This window comes from Gracilinanus agilis, chromosome 2, assembly GCF_016433145.1.
Source record: "Gracilinanus agilis isolate LMUSP501 chromosome 2, AgileGrace, whole genome shotgun sequence".
Taxonomy (NCBI): domain Eukaryota; kingdom Metazoa; phylum Chordata; class Mammalia; order Didelphimorphia; family Didelphidae; genus Gracilinanus; species Gracilinanus agilis.
The window spans coordinates 481,345,462-481,367,003 of NC_058131.1; the positions used below are offsets into that span (position 1 = coordinate 481,345,462).

General features: G+C 38.1%; 1 protein-coding gene across 1 annotated transcript in view; it reads right to left on the reverse strand.

The window, feature by feature from the left end:
• Window positions 1-3,377: 3,377 nt before the first annotated feature.
• The window catches only part of NEK9 (NIMA related kinase 9), a 44,696-nt gene continuing 26,531 nt past the window's right edge, over window positions 3,378-21,542 (reverse strand). The window contains exons 11-22 of the mRNA XM_044664946.1: window positions 20,527-20,671; window positions 19,455-19,655; window positions 18,841-18,887; window positions 15,924-16,079; window positions 14,871-14,979; window positions 14,041-14,202; window positions 11,581-11,751; window positions 10,619-10,678; window positions 7,117-7,316; window positions 6,096-6,260; window positions 4,864-5,073; window positions 3,378-3,879 (exon numbers count right to left, since the gene is read on the reverse strand). Of these exons, the coding sequence (XP_044520881.1) occupies window positions 3,757-3,879; window positions 4,864-5,073; window positions 6,096-6,260; window positions 7,117-7,316; window positions 10,619-10,678; window positions 11,581-11,751; window positions 14,041-14,202; window positions 14,871-14,979; window positions 15,924-16,079; window positions 18,841-18,887; window positions 19,455-19,655; window positions 20,527-20,671 (1,749 nt within the window). The 3' untranslated portion in view covers window positions 3,378-3,756. The remainder of the gene's footprint in view (window positions 3,880-4,863; window positions 5,074-6,095; window positions 6,261-7,116; window positions 7,317-10,618; window positions 10,679-11,580; window positions 11,752-14,040; window positions 14,203-14,870; window positions 14,980-15,923; window positions 16,080-18,840; window positions 18,888-19,454; window positions 19,656-20,526; window positions 20,672-21,542) is intronic.

Here is a 21,542-nt window from a genome sequence, read left to right on the forward strand (position 1 = left end):
GGAGAGAAGACATGAGATGTTGTAAAGAAAGAAGTAACAAATCTGGCAAACAGACTAAACATTAGAGAGGAGCATGGGAAGTCAAGGATGCCAACTATGGTCAGAAGCCTAGTAATTTAGGGTTGGAACTGACTAGCTGAGATTAGGGATAGGAAAATAAAAAAAGTGTGGGGAAGGAAGGCCAAAGATCAGAGAGTAGAGGATAGAGAGTAGAGCTGAACAGGTTCATCAAGGAGTTGAGAATGTAGCCAATGTAGGGGTATCAGCCTGGGAAAAGAATTGAGGAGTAGAAGGTATGGAGATCATAGCAAGGAAAAAGAACAGAGTTTCAGGTCATAAGACACAGGAAACAAATAATAAAAAGATTATGAGTTCATATAAAGTTATTGTGGAGTTCATGAACATGGAAATGATCTAGGACAGTAAATAAGTAGTAAAATCAAGGGAATGACCTTTTCTTTTTTATTTTTTTAAAACCCTTACCTTATGTCTTAAAATTGATAGTAAGTCTTGGTTCCGAGGCAGAAGAGCAGTTGGGGCTAGGCAAAAAGTGACTTGCTCAGGGCAACACAGCTAGGAAGTGTCTGAGGACAGATATGGATTCAGGACCTCCGATCTCGAAACCTGGCTCTCTCTCCACTGAGCAACTTAGCTGTTCCTAGGCATGACATTTCTGAGGAGACAGAGGCACTAGAAAATTAGGGTATTTGAGGGATCATCAATCTATATGTTGAAATTCCCTAGTAGAAAAGTAGAAGTTGAAGTGGAAAGAAAAACTATTAGCTAGGCAGAGAAAAATGTCCCAAGCCAACTCTTTAATTTGGCTCCATAGTTTTTCTGGTACTCTGGTATGCTGGGAGAATATATATAGTTTCAATTCTTTCAGGGAAATGGTTTTATATAAGGCAGAATTAATTATCACTTCTACTAAGATTAGATAATGTGAACAAAAAAGATGTCCTTTTTAGTGTTTCTTCTTTCCCCCTGCAATTGCAGACTATTTTCAGCACTGGATTTATGAATTGCATCTATATTCTGATGTTAAAATATATAAAACTGAGAAGCAAGGGTTCTGCCTAAATACATTCTTTACAATGTTTACCTCACTAGGATATCTCAACTAGGATTTAAAAAAAAAAAAGAATAAAAAAGCAAGTATAGGCCCAACATTTAAAAAAAAGTGTTTTATCACTAGTGACCCCAAGGCACACATAGGCTCAACTGAGGCACTGCATCATTTAAGAGTTTATATGTTTATTTAAACAAATGCCAAACCATTCCACCTTTATCCTTTCAAACATAATGCTAATGATGAGCTAGTTTTTAAGTGTCAGAGCAGAAGTTTTAATCAGGTTATAACTCAAAAGCAATACTACTAGGAAGCTTAATGAATACACATCTAGTCCTGAAAGAAGAAAAATAAAACAGGACAAAATAAAAAGGAGGTTGGGAACAAGAACCATTCAAAGGCACTTTTGTTTGCATGCTCTCTGCATGTCATCCAATACATGGCTGCCAGCTCTGAATGGATTTTTGTTTGCTTCTCATGTCCATCTCTCTTGGGTAAATTACAAATTGTCTTTAAAGGTACAGAACTTAAAATTCTCAACCAGATGAACAGGAAACTAAGTCTTCTCAAAGGCAGAATACTACAGAAAATGACCAGTGTTGTGTTGCTAGAGAATGACTTGCTGAGTTAAGAGCAGGCCTCTTATCCCTTTGATGCTCACTTACATCGCACAGTCTTAGCAACATGACCAATTCCTTCAATTCCCCTTCAAGAGCAATGCTCAAGGTTTATGTCCAAACAGACCCCACCTCTCAGTCCTGCTGAGACAGTGAACGTAAAAGTTACAGGAGCAAGGCCCATCAGCTCTTACAAATCAAAGCTATGTTTATGTGATAAAACAAAACACACCACTAGGGTTGTTTTCTATTTGTTTGTATGTTTGTTTTTTGTAAAAGTCTTAAGTTCCTAGAATTTATATTCTTAATTTGGGGATGTCCCCTTCCTTAATCAAAGGTTACAGTGATTACATTAGTACTACTGTAATTGGCTTCCCCTAACTGTAAAGATAATGGGAACATGATATAGAATGACAGCTGCTCCTATTAAACACAACTGCTCCCTCCCTCCAAACCCCCAACCCCAGCCATGGGGGTTTTTCCCAGCTTTAGACTTTAAATCCATTTCCAAAAGACTAGAAAAGTATGTCTGGTAGCAAATTCATCATAACCCCAAACAGAAATCAAATCTCATCTTTTTGTTTAGGGAAAACAAAAGAACAAAACAACATAGCTGTTTGTAGGGAGGTAGATATGAAACCCATAAGCAGGCACTTGTGAAATCAAGACACTCCATACATTTTTCATAAACTGAAATATAAAGTTCATACCTTTAAGGGAAACCAGCAAACACATAGTAAACAACCTATGGAGTTTAAGATCTGGACTCAGGAATAAAATGTAGACAATTAACTCTTTCTGAGAAAGGTAGCTTGTTCCTCCCTACAATGGCACAACAGACAAAGGTCAGAGATGGGGATGGACTCCCTGTCCATCTCTTCCATTTGCTAACTTCTACTCAGTTTGTTATGTAATCAAGGAACTTTGGTGCTTGCTAATAGCCACTGAATAAGGAAAATATATGGATTCACTGACTATTCTATGGTTTCATAAGAACCAGAAGGGAAACAAATACTGACTAGACACAGAACAGCAGCGGCTAGTGGTACTGATGTTAACATCAGAACAAAATTAAGCTGTGAAGGCAGAAGAAAAGACCTCCTCACGAGATAAAGGCCCATGGCTGCCATCAGCACCTTCTAAGAAGCCAAACACAACTGTTGAGGACAATATCACTGTAGGGACCTCTTTCCCCTTGCTACTTAGTCTTAAAGAGATCTTGTGTCTCCAATATTTTCAATACTCAAAGAAGTAATGGCACTTTAGGAGGTCTCTTCTTCGTGGCTATAAAATCTCTCCTTGCCTCATCCACAGTGCAGAAGCTCTAGCATTATGTGCCAAGAGTACAACTATGTAATAAGGAGAGGCCAGCCCTTCTTTCTCCAATTTTCATCAGAGAAATCTCAGTCAACTTTCAGAGGAAAATTAATCTAAACCCTCTTTTCTCCAAAAATATTTTTAGCTGCATGTGTTTCAACTCTATTAAAATAAGCCAAAAGCTAGTCTATAAAACATTTCTTCTTCAGATTCTATGAGATGGCACAGAACACTTTGCCATCTTTTAAGCTGACTTTGGCAGGACTGGAGGCCCTATTACAGCCAGCCAGCTCTTAACAAGCTTTCTCAAGCTTTTCACATTCCCCTCCTCCACCTAGAAGTTCAGTGACCAGTGCTGAGTTCTCAACGTAGCTCCCAACAAGTGGTGAAAATTATAAATGGGTACAAGCTGCTACCAGTGCAAATAGCAAGGCAGGGCTGTTTCTCTTCTTCAAAGATGGAATCAACAGATGAGGTATAGAGCTGCTGTTGCTGCAGTAGTCACAGAAGACAAAACCAGGACACAGGGCCCTTCCCCCTCAAAAAATAAAACAAAACAAATGATACACTCCTAGTTCCTAACTAAAAGGAGATGCTTCCCTCCATCTGTACTCTGGAGACACTTCTGAGCCTCCTGCTTTGCTCCTTGTCTGCAACTGAAATGAAGCCAGGAAAAGCTGCTCTTTGCATTCAGTAATTATTCTGTGAAGTTGCAGGGATCCCATCTTACTGGGGAAGTATAGGATCAGGACATTAAAGGCTGGACCGACAGGAATCTGTTCCCAAAAGGCACCAGGACTCTGAATCCAAGTCAGGTTTTGGATCTGTTTCCATTTCTTCCTTTGCCGTCTGAGTTCCTTTGGAATGAGTCTCCAACTATTCAGATAAAATGTGTCAAATTAGCAACACACTGGCTCCTGGTCATAAATGAGTGTCAGTTTATGAATATACACTTCTCAAGCTAATTCCTAATAACTTGTCTCAGTTTTATGAGATGCTCTAGAACTACCATGGCCATAAATCTATTTTTCTAGACTGTTTCAACATCAGCTTCTCTCCTGCCACAGTTCTTTCAGTCACCTCATGCTCTAGTAATGCTTGTATCACATTCCTCAAAAACCATGTCTGATAAAGGCGATGAATTTAGTGAAATCCAGCTGCCTATCCTGGTTTCAGTGGTTAGTTATGCAAGTTCTACCTCTAGAAATTATGGAAGTCATATTGAGTTAAAGGGAAAGTACCTCAAAAGAAGGGCAGCTAGGTAACAGAATAGATAGAGCATTGGGCCTGAACTCATCTTCCTGAGTTCAAATCTGGTCTCTGAGACTTACTAGCTGAGTGGCCCTCAGTTTCTTTATTTGTCAAATGAGCTGGAAAAGAGAATGGCAAACCACTCCAGGATTTTTGCCAAGAAAACCCCAAATGAGGTCACAAAGAGTCGGACATGCCTGGAAAACGACTAAACAACAATCTCAAAAGAAACCCATTTATTGAAATATCTGTTATTTTGAAAGATTGCTGTTATTGTTCATTTGTTTCAGTCATGTCTGACTCTTTGTGACCCCATTTTCTTGGCAAAAATCCTAGAGTTGTTTGCCATTTTCTTCTATGGCTCATTTTATAGATGAGAAAACTGAAGCGAACAGGGTTAAGAAATTTGCACAGGGTCGCACAGATAGTAAGTGTTAATAATGGTGCTCCCTTCAACAATCTGAAACTCAGAAAGCATGAAAAACATAGCCACCAATTATCATTCATTTCCCTACAATTGGGGCATATATGAACATCATCTGGTACTGTGACTCAAAGGTCATTCAAAATAAGTACAAAAATGATCAATATCTCATCAAATATTCTCACCTTTTGTACTCCTTCGGTCTCCTTGTTGAGCCTTTGGAGCTGGGTCCAAATTTTGAGATTTTCTTGCTGCAGTGTCCGCTGCTCAGCCAAACATTTTAACACGAGACCTTCCAGTCTTTCCACCTCCACCCGCAGGCTGCTACAAACACAGACAGCAGCCACTGGTGCTCCCTTACCAGCACATCCTAGTACTGGATTAAGCCGGGGGAGCTGGAGAAGCAAAGAATAAACAGGAATTAAATATTACCTTCTTATGGTTAGCTCCCACAATTCCCTTTTTTTTTTGGTTTTTTAAACCCTTAACTTCTGTGTATTGACTTAATAGGTGGAAGACTGGTAAGGGTAGGCAATGGGGGTCAAGTGACTTGCCCAGGGTCACACAGCTGGGAAGTGTCTGAGGCTGGATTTGAACCTAGGACCTCCCGTCTCTAGGCCTGGCTCTCAATCCACTGAGCCACCCAGCTGCCCTCCACAATTCCCTTTTAAAAAATAAGCAAACATGAAATCAATCTTCCTCTAGATAAAATCATAAGATTGTTCCATAAAGTTACAAGATAAAAGCTTCTATGTAAGAAGAACATCAGGAAGCAATGGGAGACTGATTGATGAAGATGAACAGAGTTTCGTTCTGTCATGCCATCTTCTGATTGAGTTGCTTTTACTTTCAGCATCTCAGATCTCTATCCAATGAGAAATTACAATGACTGGTCTTCCAGAAAAGTTATCAGTTTCATTTAAGTTTTCAAAATACAATGACATGTTATCTTTAATGCCAAAGTAAAAGGACAAATATTTTTGACTACATCATAAGCACAGACCTCCAAATGGAATATCTGTGAAACAATTTGGGGTCAAATTTTCTGGTGATATTTTAAGAGGTCAACAAATAATATTACTATAGAGCTCAATTACTGAAATCTTCAAGTTTTAGGGCATGTTATAAAAATCTCATGATTGACCAACAAATTTTAAATGATGATGATAAAGATGGGTTTTACATTGGTACTTCTGATCTGCTAACATAACCTAAGAACCATTAAAAGCCATTAGCTCTGAATACTGGTTTTAGGAATTATGAAACGAGAAACATAGGATGTACTGAATTTCAGTGGGGCAGTGAGATAATTCTTATTAGACAGTGATGACAAGCGAAAATTTGAGGGGAAGAGTCTATACTTTGTTATATAACATTGTTAATCAAGTTGGAATTCAAACCAAAAAAGTTCCATTACCCAGGCTTCTCTTGTAGACTTGTTGCATTCTGCAGGAGCTTCAGAGGCCACTTTGAGTCCTTGTAGCTCCTCATAGGGAAGGGTATCTTTCTCAGGTTCTGAAAAAGCTGTACTCAGGGGTGAAGGGCTGTCAGGCATGGGGATGAATTCTGCATTTTCTAACTCCTAGGCATCAAGAAAAGCATCTCAGCTGGTCTGTTGTCAACAACCCCTTTCTTCCAATATTCCCTTCTCCCCTAGCTTTTCTTTTCTTTTTTTTTTTTTTTAAATCCTTAACTTCTGTGTTTTAGCTCATAGGTGTAAGAGTGGTAAGGGTGGGCAATGGGGGTCAAGTGACTTGCCCAGGGTCACACAGCTGGGAAGTGTCTGAGGCCAGACTTGAACCTAGGACCTCCCGTCTCTAGGCCTGACTCTCAATCCACTGAGCTACCCAGCTGCCCCCCTAACTTTTCACTTTATATCTGCACTCTCTAGTGGTGTGGGATAGTTGTCGTTATTGGTTGCTTGGTCCTTAATAGGGTAAGTAGTGATGGCAGAGGGTTAATTGGTCCTTAATAGGGTAAGCAGTGATGGCCAGTCAAACTTGCTCCTGAGAATAAGATGGTGCAGTGTTAGGAATCTGATTTTTTTCACCCTTCTTATTACCATGCAGTTTCACTCAAAAGGTCTGGAAACTCAATTTATTCTGGCAATAGTAGGGAGACAAAGTGTCTTACTGACAGAAGATAGGCTATACGTGTTCTATATTGCTCTTACTTCATACTTTCAGACCCCTTTCAAAAAGCAACCAAGAAGAATAAAAAGAAGTCACATGCCTTCATATTTACATATCCTGTAAGCCAGGAAGAAATGCCAGAAAGGAGAGTCAGTATTTACCAAGAAATCAGAAAGAATAACTTGCTCTAAAATAGCTGAATTACACATGGATAATCCTGAGAAGCTCTAACAGTTTTTTCCTCAAGATTTTTTTAGCAAGTACTACCTTCAATACAAGATATGCTAACTTCAATTACAAAATTACCTTGCGCAGCCAGCCGGGGCAGGAACTGCTACCCACACTACTGATCCCCATGGCCTCAGTTGGACTGATTAAATCTCCCATTCCTCGGTCTGCCTCCATTGTTCCCCGGAAACCTCCACTTGGATCAGGCGTCTCAGATTCCTGCTGGCTCTCTTCCTCTTCTCTTCCACCTCCTCCTCCTTGGGTGGAGTTCTGAGCCACTGACCAACACAAGACAGAGAAAGTAGAGAGCTGTCACCCTCAGGGATCTACTTACCATAGGAAAAGGATGACTAAGAACCAAGCTATATACTCAAGCTGAAACTGCAATTAGGAAATAGCAGTAGGTCGATAAACCATCTTTCATGAATGTGTCTTTAAAAAAAAAAAAAAGACATTGTTCATTCAATGCCTACAAGAAGATTAATTTCACCTCCATTTTCCAAACCTGCTAAATATTCTGGTGCTTAATAATACTTTTTTTTTTTTTAACCCTTACCTTCTGTATTAGAATCAATACTAAGTATAGGTTCCAAGGCAGAGGAGTTGTAAGGGTTAGGCAGGTTAAGTGACTTCCCCAGGGTCACATAGCTAGGAAGTATCTAAGGTAAAATTTGAACCCAGGACCTCTCATCTCCAAGTCTGGTTCTCTATCCACTGAGTCACCTAGCTGCCCCACTCAATAGTAATTTAAAAGCTGCCTCTAAAGTATCAGTCTATAAGTAAAAGGAACTTGCTTTTTCTGTCATTAACAACTGCTCTATTGCCTCTTCTCCATCTCAACAATTCTGCTACAGTGATGTCCTACTCAAATATCAGCTGCATTTCTACCTCTCTGAATTCTTCTGTAACTACTCTCTTATAATCAAAAGGTACTTAGCGCAAGCTACAGCCCTTCTAGTCTATGCTCTGCAGGGGTTCTGAAGATTCATTGCTTTGTAGATTATTCATTATCACATTTTTAGTTAAATTTGCTTCTTTCATTCCCTGAAACATACCATGTTTTCAGGCTACTTCAATGAAGGCTAGAGCTCATCTGTGCTCAGTTATGTAATCAGGCTATCTTGCAATCAGCTCCAACCAGAACAATTATCATCTTTTGAAGAAGACTACATCTCTTCACATTCAGTCCTCACTTCTTTCCCAAAAGCCAGTCTCAAATCATTAATTTTCTGATAGACATTTCCATTTGGATGTACCATAGGCACCTTAAATTCACCATGTCCAAAAAAGAACTCACTAACTTTTCTTCCCAGACTTATCTTTATTAACTTCTCCATTTCTGTTGAGGGCAACTCATACATTTTATGCTCCAACCCAATAACCTACTTTCTATTCTCTCTATATGACATTCTGGTTTTTACTTTTATGTCCAGGGGATCATCTCCAACGCCTATAAGCAACTTACCTCTAGCTTCTGGAATCTTTACCTTCCTTCAAGGTTTGACTAATGCTACCTACTACAAGAGGCCTTTCCTTATTCTTTTTAGCTAATGTTCTTCTTGTCACCCCAGAATTTACTCAGCATATATTTATATCTATACTTATCTAGATGTAAGTTTTTTTCTCTGAAGAAAACCCAAGTTCCCTAAGCCCAGGGACTATTTCATTTTGATACCCTAGCACAGTGCTCAGTATTTAATGAATGCTTATTGAATTGCAAATGAAAACAAATTTCATTAATGATAAAAACATAATGAAGAAGGAAACTATAATAAATAATCATATGGCACATTTCAAGTAAAATATAAAAGACCATTTGTTTAGCTGCTATTTGGGGGATTACCCATGTTAGGATCTTCTATTGACATAGATGGCTGTTGGCAAACAATGGCTGATCCGTATGGTAAATAAAACTTTATTTAAAAATGTAAAAAATCATTCTTAGTTTGCAGGTCACAGAAAAATAAGGGTCTGCCAGAATTGGGCCCAGATGGGCTGTAGTGGACCCCTGGAAAATATAGATAATTAGACTAGGATCTGCCGTCATGCTGCCACATTCATTCAAGCTTAAGAGTCTCATGTGAAATCCAGTTCTGCTTCCAGTGCCTAAGTCATTTCTCACAGGCCTCTTTTTTTTTAACCTTTTCCCCCCCCTTTCTCTAAGTATTAGACTATCAAAACAAGGTAGTGATAGAGCAAATGTGCTTGGCAGAGAAATATTTAACCATCTGTGAAAGATATCTGGAGTTCAAATGAAGTTAATAGTCACAGATGCTTGAACAAACTAACAGAAAGCATTTGCCATGTAAACTGTAGCTCAAAAGATTTAAACCAGTTTCAAATATTGCCTCTTGATAAATTAGCAGGAAAGAGAATGTTTTCTCCTTTTGGTCTTTACCTGCTGTGGTACCACGAGCTATTAGAATCCATGATCTAAAGCACCACTGTCCTTTGGAGAACTACAACAGGTAGAGACCAAAAGGAACAAAAATTGTTTCTTGGCATAGTTCCAAAGAATAAAAATATAAAATAAAAAGCAGCCCAAATAGCTCTGGCTTGAATTTCCTAGGCATATTTTGTGTTTAGCTGGGTTTTTCATTAAAAGTTCTGATTTTGAAGGACTGTCTCTATAAACCAGTGATTCCCAAAGTGGGCGCCACTGCCCCCTAGTGGGTACTGCAGCGATCACAGTGATGGCCACAGTGATGGCCACAGGTGCATTTATTATTTCCTATTAATTGCTATTAAAATTTTAAAAAAATTAATTTCCAGGGGCGCTAAGTAATATTTTTTCTAGAAAGGGGGCGGTAAGCCAAAAAAGTTTGGGAACCACTGCTATAAACTAAAATTTTTCCAGGGTCCATTAGAGGAAGGGACAGTAAGAACCTAGAGCACTTAGGCTCAAGAAGAGAAGGGGAAGAATAAAGTTCATCCTTTCATTTTATTACAGTGATGGATCACTGAAGCTAACTGTGTAAAAAATAACAATTGATCTGGAGGCTCAGTACCAGTATTATAAGCATTTATTAGTAAAGAGAATGAGTCTGCTAGTGGTAGAGAGATGTCACAGCCTAACTTAAGTTAAGATCAGGTCCCAGATTTCAGTCTAGTGTGGTCCCCCTCCATTCTGCTCTGCTTCTGCTTGCCATGCAGCAGCCCAGGGAATCAGTCTGTTCAAGAGAGGAAGTAAAAAGAGCTCTCTCCTTCCTGTACTCGCATTTTAAAACTCTCTAGCTCCTCCCTCTGTGGTGATGTTGCATGTTGACGCTCACGTTCACAATGATGCCAGGGCTAGACTCTATACTTGGGATCAACATCTCCTAAATAATTAACTTCATATAGCTGATGTGCCATAGAAGAAGAGCTGAATTTTCCCACCAAATCAGGAATACTAAGCCTTCTGCAAGTACAGTGTAGTTGTAAAACTAATCATTCTGCAATTCTTCTAAGTCAGTATGCTTTCCAGCTCCCAATGAATCTAATTCCCCATTTTTTTCTGAATAATAAAGAATGTCTAGAAGATCTTTTCACAAAGATGTACCCCTCAGAAAATAATTATTGCCTAAAGCTTATTACTCACCAGTTCCAATTGACAAGCCACTGCTATTAGAACGGATAGTCTTAGAATTCAATACTTTCTCTGGAAAAAAAAAGAATATTTGGTAAGAAACAGAAAGACACATAGACACACACTGTGTGTGTGTCTGTGGTGGTAGTCTTTGTATGTATGCACATATATGCATATCTGTAGCTGAAGAGAGTAAGAGTGAAAGAAAAGGCTAAAAGTTGAAGATCTCTGACTCTAGACTCTAGGTAGCTTTAAATAATTTATTTGTTTGTTTTTTGTGGGAAGGTAGGAGTAGCTTCTTTATCTAAAAAGGCTTAAAATAATAAACCAGCAGTCCAATGCTCACCTTTGTGGCTTAATTTACTATCAAATGCTTTTAATGCAGAAAGGTACTTAAAATTTTTTTAAAGTTTCTTTTTAAAAGTTTGCTTAATTTGTTAAATTAGAGCATCATGTGCTGAGTAATAAACAACATCTAAAAACATAGGAGAAATGCTTCAGAGGAGACCAAAGGTCTTCAGAGAGCTCAAAGGTGTCATGTGAAAGAGAGGTCAAGTACAGGAAGGTCACCTACTCAGGAAATGGAAATGTCTTCTCCCACTGATGACTATGGGAGTTCCAAAATTTATGGTTTTTTAAAGCTTCAGAGAATACACTCTTAAAGGTTTTTAAAAGGGCCTTTTTTTTATACAACAGGTACTTCCCAACATATTTTCCCTTCTTGCAAAAAAGCCCATTTCCTAAAAAATGACTCTGCAAAACTGCCTAAAGGAGTGATTCTGACTAAAAGACACTGAACATGTCATATTAAAAGAAGTAATTAGCTCTCAGCCCCATTTTTTCATTTAATGACCATCTTATTTGTAAAGTAGATATGCAGCAAAAATTCTTTAAAAGATGTTTTGTCCTTCCAGACACATTCCTATATCCCTGTTCCATTCATGCCCCATTCCTCACAAACATCAAACCCTTACCAACAATGAGAATGGTGTGCCAGCCACGGCAAGACAGATCTGGGATATGATGCAGAGATCCAAAAATAGGCCGTGGCCATGAAGTACATATATCAGAGCCATGAGGTCTCTCTGTAGGAGTCATTGCTAAGCGGCCATTCCCACCATTTCCCCAAGCAAAAATGTGATTATCTAGAAGAAGAAAATGTTAAGAGAAGAAGAATTTAAATAGGCTAGCAATCTCTATCCTTCTAGATTACTCATTTTTAGTTCTTGCTTGGAGAGAAGTTCTCTCAGAATTGAACAAGTTTCTTTTTTCTTAATGGATTTTCTTTTTCAATTAGATTTTTCAACTTATTCCCCACCCCCCACCCCCCAAACAAACAAATCCCCAAATCCTTGTCTTGTTAACAAAACAAATTCCTATATTGGCCATGTCCAAAAATGTGTCTCATTTTGCTGACTGAGTCCATCATCTCTCTGTCAGGAAGTAGCCAGCATGCTTCACTGATCCTCTGGAATCATGACTGACCATGGCACTGATCAATGCTCTTAAGTTGGGAAATTTTTTCCTAGGAAAAAACCCCCTAATGTATAACAAAAAATTTCCAGAAAGAATAAAAAAGAGATAGTTATATACCAAGTTAGAGAATGCTGCTCTACATTTTCCATTCTGGAAGAGATCAAGTTAGAGGCAAAATCATGTATCAAAAATACAATTTTTTTTAAACCTTTACCTTCTGTCTTAGAATCAATACTGTGTATTGGTTCCAAGGCAGAAGAGTAGTAAGGGCTAGGCAATGGGGATTAAGTGACTTGCCCAGGTATACACAACTAGGAAGTATCTGAAGCCAGATTTAAATCTAAGACCTCTCATCTCTAGGTCTGGCTCTCAATCCACTAATCCACTAAGCTACACAGCTGCCCCCAGAGAAAATGTTAACCAAAAATTTTTTGCACTGGTTTTGTGTCTTGGTGTTGTTCATTTTCTTGCTCCTCAACTGTGCCCTCTGGATTTCAGTCTATCTAAGGCATGCTCAAAAGTCCTTTAAGGTTGCCTCTTAAATATTCCCAAAACTTTTGAACCAGTATGAAATCTTTTCATTCAAAAGCCTGTCCATTCATTAAATCACAGAAATAGCCCTACTTATTTAAAATGTTGCCAACTGAACATAATGGACACAAATCCAGGAGCAATAAAGACACCTCAAATCAAGAATAGTAGCAAAAATAGCAGAGAAATGTTAAGACCAGACAATGAAAAAGCTTCCATTGAGATGTTTAGCAACTGGAAGAAGTAGTTAAGAAGGCAGGAGAAAAGAAACAGGAAAAGTAAAGAGAAGATCCAAGTTCAAAGTTCAAAGTAAAGTGGAAAAAAAGGGAAGAAAATACAGGACAACCAAGACTCAATGAAGATTAGAAGCAACAACAAAGGAAAGAAGTGTTAGCAGAAAACATCCACAGAGAAAGAAGTAGAACCCACTAGGACCCGTAAACATTCTGAAAGAATCTGATTTAGAGACACAATTCTCTGCACTCAACAGGCTCTAAGGACACTCTACAGGCTAAGGGTACCTAATGTATTACATGAAGGTGGCCATAGCCATTTAAGGTTAAATTGTTTTCAGTATGCTGAAGGCCCAGTGCAAAGAAGGCATTAGCAAGGGGTGAAGATGATGCTGGATTTTCACAGATTGGCCAGTGAAAGCTTGAGTCAGTCCTGCTAAGTTGAAAAGTCTATGTAGCTATATAGATAACTCCAAGAAGCAGCTTAGGTCATGACGCTTGGAAAGGTTCACACTAGACAAGCTACTAGGTGATTAAGTTTTTAGCCACAGTAACTCAAGTGAAGATCATCATCTAAGGCAGTGATAATGAACCTTTTAGAGACTGCATGCCATGTGCCCCCCCCCCCCAACGATTGTGTGCCATGCCCTACCATCTCCCCTTCACTACATTATCCCAGACAGGGGAGGGAAAAAGAGAAGAGGAGTGATCCAGGCACTCCCACACTTCCAATGGATTGTTGGGCAGAGGGGCAGGGAGGAGCAGTGGAGAGGGGGAAGGGAGCAGCTCCACCAGAGTCCCCCTGCCTTTCTAATAACTAATTCTGGCTGGCAATGGTGGATGATGGTGCTCATGGCCACAGAGAGGTCTCTGCATGCCACCTTTGGCATGTGTTCCATAGGTTCGCCATCAGACTTAAGACATATTAAGAATTGCAACATATATTTGGTGGAGAAAGTTCTCACACCAATGAAAATACCAATTTTTTAACTATACTTTGTTGATTAGTCAAGGAAACATTATAAGTCTAAAAAGACATGCAGCAAAAATTGAAGTGGCAGGAATGTGCCCAACAGATTTTACAAAGAAAAGTTAGAAGTAAGAAAAATCTCACTGTTCAAATTATCGAACAAAGCAAAGTCTGCCTCCAAAGAGCTCTCAAAATCAAGTATATGTCATAATATCTATACTTACCATCAGTAGCAGCAATGGTAAATTCATCACCACAAGAGACTCTGATCACCTGCTTCCCTCCAAGGGGTCCCCCCAAAAGGTTGATTCCTAGGCGCTTCTTGTAATTCCCCACTCCAAGTTGGCCACACTTGTTGCAACCAAAGGTTAATAGGCGACCTCGTTCTAAAAGGAAAGTAAAAGAACATCATTCAGTGTATAGAAGTTAAAAACGAAAGCTGTGCAGAATCCAGTGGTCTATCTTCTAGTTTTCCAATATAAGTATAGAAGCAACTACTTATTTAGAAACTCAGAGAGTTCAGTTATACAAACACTGAGACAATTTGGAAAGGGTGATAAAATAAGCCTGCCTAGGTTGTATTTTTAAAGAAAGGTGGAAACTTTTTAGTGCAGTGGTTCTTAATCTGAGATCCATGAATTTCTTTTAAAAAATATTCTGATAACTTCATTTCAATATAATTGGATTTCTTTATAATCCTGTTTGTTTTATTTTATGAATTTAAAAACATTCTGAAAAAGGGGCCATAGGATTTCCCATAGAACCAAAGGATGATACACAAAAAGGATTAAGAACCCATATCAGAGCACTTACAGGAAATGCCAAACCATTATTACAACCAAGGAAGCGACAGTGTCTGGGAGTATAAATATGGATCCTTCATTAAGAGATGTATAAATCATCATCCAAAAACACTTTAGTGTCTAATGTACATATGACACTGTGCTGAATCTAGTGATGTGGAAAAGTAGATAAATTTTACACAATGTTGAGAAGTGTTTGTATTGAAGGTAAGGGATTCTTGCATACAGTACAGACTGAAAAGTTGTCTCACCATCAATAGCTGCAGTGTGAGTCTTGCCTGGGGCAATAGTTCGGATCTTGTAAAATGACAACTGCTTGGCCAGAGTAAATGAGGTTGTGTAGGGAACTTCATGGAAAGCCTGAAACAAGAGTTTTGTAAAACATAAGCCAAAGGCCTAGGGAAAAAGCATGGGGATTATATATACCAGAAGAAAGAAGATTGACTAGTATTTATCAATGGCCTTTAAGGAGATGAAGTTACTACAAGGAAGACAATACCAAGGATCAACTATATCTGATGGAGGCAAAGACAGAAAAAGGCTTAAACTGAGGTCAGAGAATTTAACTGGTAAATGAAGAAACTTCTTAAGCCACTGATTACGGACTGTGGAATACTGATACAGGGCTTTAAGGTTTATAAAATGCTTCATAAACATTATTTCATTTGATCTTAATTGCCCCTTTGGGACAGGTATAAAGTAGAGGGGATAAAATCCCCATTATAGGAGATATTTAGGAAGAGAACCATCAGCTTAAACCTAGGATATGCATCAACCATACAGGAACTCCTGAGCTCCCTTCTCTCTAAGAGCCACAATTTAAAGGTTACTATTAACTGTGTCATTATTTTAGACACCCCTCATGACCTATTCTTAACCAAACAGAACAAAACAGTAGGCTACAGAGCTTCTGAAGACTAATCCAGTTCTTAAGAAAATGTCATTAACTAACTCTGAGAAGATACAAGTATAAGCATAAATAAGTCAAAACACCATAGACCTGCAATGATTAGTAGGCAAACTTGAGTTTCTTTGATAACATGACCTAGTAAAAAAGGAGCAGCACCTTCAGGGCAATAAATCTTATAGGTGCAACATGGAAACACTTCTTTTTATAATTCTGATATATCTGTCCCCAGTTCAGCAAAAAAGAAGAACTTGAATTTTGTCACTTGATATAAGGTAAGTTTTAACTCATCCTTTTCAACTCTAATTGTCTAATTATCTATTACAGAAATTCTAAAGAAATTCCAACCTAGAGAAGTTGTGACACTGTAGATAAGATGATGATGAGCAGCACTCACGTCGTGGTTGATGATGCCAGACATGCATTGGTTCAGGCCCAATTTGTTGAATTCGTTGAGTCCACAGGCCAGCACTTTGCCTGACTCTGTTAGGAGAAACGTCCCATCACAGCTGCACTGAACTGAGACAATAATCAAGGCCTTAGGGACATCTGCCTACATGAACAAATCAGAAAAATCCCTAAGTGTACATGAATTAATTCTTAATTATATAGTGAAACTTCAAACTGCCACAAACTTTATCTGGTATAGCTACCAGAAAAGAATGGTGGTTCTATTTTTCCTCAGATATGTTTTGTAGTTTAGTAGCTACTATTTTAAACAAATAACCCAAATTCTAAAATCTAAATCAAGGAAGTTGACAGTTTAGTTGAATTAAAACATTACTCAGTCTACTGCTTTTAACTTTCCTTTGCAGGTATTACAATAGTTCTTGAGCTCTTAACTAAAGAAATGTGGGATGGTAAGGATGATCCCATGCTTTTTCTCCTTGACCGGGATAAGAATTTAGAAATAACATAATAAGCCTACAGAGAATTTGTTACCTTAGAGTCCTAATTTGGTCATTTTACAAGCAAGATGATAGATACAGAAAAAAGGACACAGTCCCTATTTCCATATAATCAAATCACTCCATATGAAATGGTATTATTTAACACTCTGGATACATGGACACGAACAATCCAGATCTCATTTCACAAAATTTCAGAATCACAGTTCTACTCTCAAATGCATAAAATGGGGAAGAAATTATCTAAGAATAAGGATGTAACCAGTTTTAAAGAACATTGGGAGTAGACTGGCTCCTTTAAAGTGAGGAATGATTTCTCATTTCAGGAATACTTTGAAGTGGATCCTTCTCATACCTCTCTGGGATTCATGGGTGGCTGCAAGAATGATAAAGTACATCTCTAACACAGGAATACTGGGGAAGAACTAATCAATCAGCAAATGAGAAGGATAAATATACCTAAAATATACATATATCATAAATATAAAATTAATACAACCATAAATTACAAGGTATTGTGAGGAGGGCACTCTCCAGTTGAAAGAAAGGTTTCACAAAGATGCTGTGGTGTCTATATCATAAGGGAGTTACTACTAGCTGTGTGACCCTGGGCAAGTCACTTAACCCCAACTGTCTAGCTCTTACCACTCTTCTCCTTGGAACTGATACTTAGTATCAATTCTAAGACAGAAGGTAAGGATTATTTAAAAAAAAAAAAAGAGCAGAGTTGCTCTATGAGGCAGAGGAATGGAAGGAATGCATTTGCGATCCAAGTAATGGCCAGTGTGGAAATATGATAAGAGATAAAATGTTGTGTGTAAGCAACAGAGAGAAGGCCAGTTTGGACAGATCAGTGAGTGTGGAAGGGAAAGTAGCATGCATGAGACTGGAAAAATAACTTGGGGCCATTGGAGTTGGCTGAGAAAGGAAGACACATTGTCAGATCTGATCTCAAGGAAAACCACTTTAGCAGCACAGTACAGAAGATAAATTAAGAGGCTGCTGTAATAATCTAGGTGAGAAGTTATAAGGGTCTCAATTCAGGTGGAAGCTAATTATATGGAGAAAGGCGTCAGATGTGAGAGATGCTGTTGTAGTAGAATATGTTAATTAAGAGTTAAGTAAGAAATAGGGTTAATTGACAAAATTTATTGATAAATGGTTTAAGCCAGTTGAATGAGTTGGATTTCTTTAAGTGAGAGTGGAATTTTCACAAAGGATGATGGGAAATAAAAGAAATTTCCCAGAGGTTGGACCAACTACTCACTCTTTGAACAATTCTGAATAAGGAAGGTTGTTCAAGGAGGCTGCTCTGTGAGTTGAGAGAATTTTTGGTGAATTTATCTCTTGAAACCATCCTAGCTGACCAGAGAGACCAAGGAGAGGATTGGGTGCAGTACCTGTGCTGAGTCCAGTAGGTGTCAGGAAAGAGTGTGCTGCCTGAGTAGAGAAATATGTGAAGATTCTAACTAGCTGCTTTTTCATCTGTGTAGCAAGAAAAAAAATCTAACTCATTCCTCTCTATAAGTTTATTTTTTTGATTTAGGATAGAAAAGATAGTTATTTAGGGAATTTAGTTAGAGAGAGTAGATTAAGATAGAATCACTCTTGGTGATCAAGAAAGCTTCCCTTACAGGAAAGACTGGGTTGGGAATTTATATAGAATTTATTAGTTATAGGAGATATTTCTTATCAATACTTATTTTCCTTTTATTTTACCTTTTATATAAATTTTAATAGTATAATAAATAGGTTTTATAGAACTGGCCTGACCAGGAGTTTTCCTTCAACTGCTTGAGCAACCATTTTTATCAATGGTCAAACTCAAAGCCTGACCACATCGGTGACAACTATTGGTAATACCAATACCAATAATCAATAAGGGTCAATACCCTTTTCAACATTGTGAAATACAGAAATGGTAAGGTCTGGCAACTTATTAAATATGTCAGTTAAGGGAGGATAAGGAGTCTTAGATAATGCTGAGATTACACTCAAACAGTAGGACAATGTCAACAGAAACAAGGAAATATGGATGAGGGGAGGTTATCAAGGGCAAGATAAAAGAATTCAGCTTTAGGCACTGAGTTAAAAATGTTTTTGGGACATCCAGTGTGAAACATTCAGTAAGCAACTGTGATACAAGACTGAAATTGAGTGAAGAACATGGGCCAGATATATAGATCTAGGGCTCAATAGAAACAAATTAGACGCATGGGAGCTAAAAAAGTTACCAACAAAAACAATATACTGGGAGAGGAAAAAAAGGACAGGACAGAACAATAGGGAATACCCACAGTTACATGGAATAATATGATGAGCCAGCAAAGGAGTTAGGGAGAGAAGTCAGTCTACTGGGATCTATAATCTGGATATGTTTAAAGAAAAAGTGGGTATAGGTCTTACCTTCTGTGGTGTGTAATAATCTTCTTCTGAATCCAAACCTAGTCGTCCTATAACAAAGAATAAGAAAAAAGATAATCATGAAAGAAAAAGAAAATAGTCAAAACACAGGCCCAATAAAAATCTTCTACAGAAATTTCCTCTACTGAATGAACTGATTTCTTAAAGAGGCTACATAGAATAGTTCATCTGTTAGGCTTTGAGGTTTTATAAAGCCTATTTGAGCTAATAAGGATTCTAGGCACCATGAAGTAAATAAAATCTTCAAAGACCATCAATGGATGACCTGTACCCTACACAGTTCTGATATAACTGTTCTAAAAGAGGCCACAAAGCAGGCCTGTAAGAGTCAGTTACATGGGGCAGCAGGGTGGCTCAGTGGATTGAGAGCCAGGCCTAGAGACAGGAGGTCCTGGGTTCAAATCTGACCTTAAACACTTCCCAGCTGTGTGACCCTGGGCAAGTCACTTAACCTCCATTGCCTAGTCCTTACCACTCTTCTGCCTTAGAACCAATACCCTGTATTGATTCTAAGACAGAAGTTAAGGGTTTAAAAAAAAAAAAGTCAGTTACATACATACACATGTAGAAGTAGCTAGGGCCAAAGCTCTACTTACCATATTCTCCACAGCCCCATGAATAGACTTCCTTATTTCGTGTCAGAACCACCACGTGATTATCTCCACAGGACACCTGCTCCACTGGATTGCTAAGGAAGAAGTCCACCTGCATGGGTTCTAGTACCTCAGGCCCAGCAACCTTATCTACTCCCATGCATCCATAATAATCAGACCCAAAGGCATAAAGCTGGCCTTCATCTGCCAAAGGAAGAAAAAGAAAAGACATCAGTGTTCTAAATCCCTTTGCCTAAGCAGAAAGGTGGGCAGGGTTAGAATGAGAAGGGATGGTCAACCACAGAAATTCAAGAATGTGAGAACTTAAAGTGGCCTTAGAAAGATCATTTTGTCAGATGAGGAATATACAACTCAAAGAAGGGAAAAGAAGCCCAGGGTGATTAAGGGCAACTATCTATTTAAAAGATGGTAAGAGATGATGAACATAACGAGGTATATAGACTATCACTAATTTGAAAATTATAAAGAAATAATAGTCCTTTTTAAGACAAGACAATTCCACTGGGGTCTTACATTACAGATAGGAAAATAGTCACTAAGGGGTATAAAGTAGTTAATGACAAAGCTATCAATATAATTCAACTTTTTTTATTCAGTTCTACTTGGGATTATCATAATCTTAAAAAAATTGGATTATACTGCTGAGCAGAACATTTTTAACTAGAAATCTCTGTAAAAGGGGACTTTTTAAGGCTGAAATTCAACTTTATTTTCCCTCCTTCATTAGATGGTAGAAAATGAATAAAATATCCTGATCCTATCCTTTCTATACATGTAACCTCCATAATACCTTCCCTATTCATCATATAATGCACACATCCCTACTCAGACCATTTTCAAATCAATGTCACTTTTGTACTCATTCAATGCTTTTTGGACAGCTACATAGTGCCTACCCATATAGCTGCTAACTAAAGGGTAGCTAATTCCAAAAGGGTACCCTAACAAAACTCATGCAGAATTTACCACAGTACTACAGATACATAAGAAATGTTTTTGGATAATGATGATGATGATGATGACAAAGAAAAAGAATACTTCTGCGGTGTCTTACCTGTAACGCATACAGTAAAGTCATCTCCACAAGACACCTGATGGATAGCTTTGCCTTGCAATTTTTCTACATGCTTTGGCTGTCGATAGGAAGCTTTATCTCCATGACCCAGCTGTCCATGAAGTTTGGTGCCCCCTTGCATGTTCTGTAACACACACACATACAAATTGTGAGGCCTAAGTTTGGCATCTTTAGCCTAGATCTAAGGGAATTTCAAAAAGAAGGGAAAAAATGAAAAAAAACCAGTCAAACACTCATAAAATTAAAAAAGAATAAGACATGGAAACCCTTTTATGTCAGTATAAAAATCTCTCAAAGGGTCAAGATAATTATAAAAACATTAAGATACCCTAAACTATCTGCTGTTAACAAACCTGAAAAGGTCATGTTTCAATTCATTAACAAGCATTTATTAAGCCACTACTATATGTCAGGCATTATACTAAGTTTTGGGAATATGAGAAGAGGCAAAAGATAGTTCCTGCCCTCAAATAGCTTGCAATTTAATGGGGGGGAGACAACATGCAAACAAATACATGCAAAACAAGCTATATGTAGGATAAATATGGAATAATTGAGAGAGGCAAAAATTAACTAGAATTAAGAAGTTAGGGAAAGTTTCCTAAAGAAAGTAGGATTTTAGCTAGGGCTTCAAGAAAGGGAAGCCAGAGGCTAGAGATAAGGAAGATCATTCCAGGCATGAAGGACAGTCAGAGAAAATGTTAGAACTGAGAGATGGAGTATATTATGCATGGAACAGTCAAAAGGTCAATGCCTTAAAAAATCCTAGAGAATCAACTAAGAAGCTTGTAGAAATAATCAACAACTTTAGCAAAGCGGCAGGATACAAAATAAATGCACATAAATCATCAGCATTTCTATACATTTCCAACACACTAGAGCAGCAAGAAGTAGAAAGAGAAACACCATTCAAAATCACCCTAGACAATATAAAATACCTAGGAATATACCTACCAAAACAAACACAGCAATTATATGAAAACAACTATAAAACA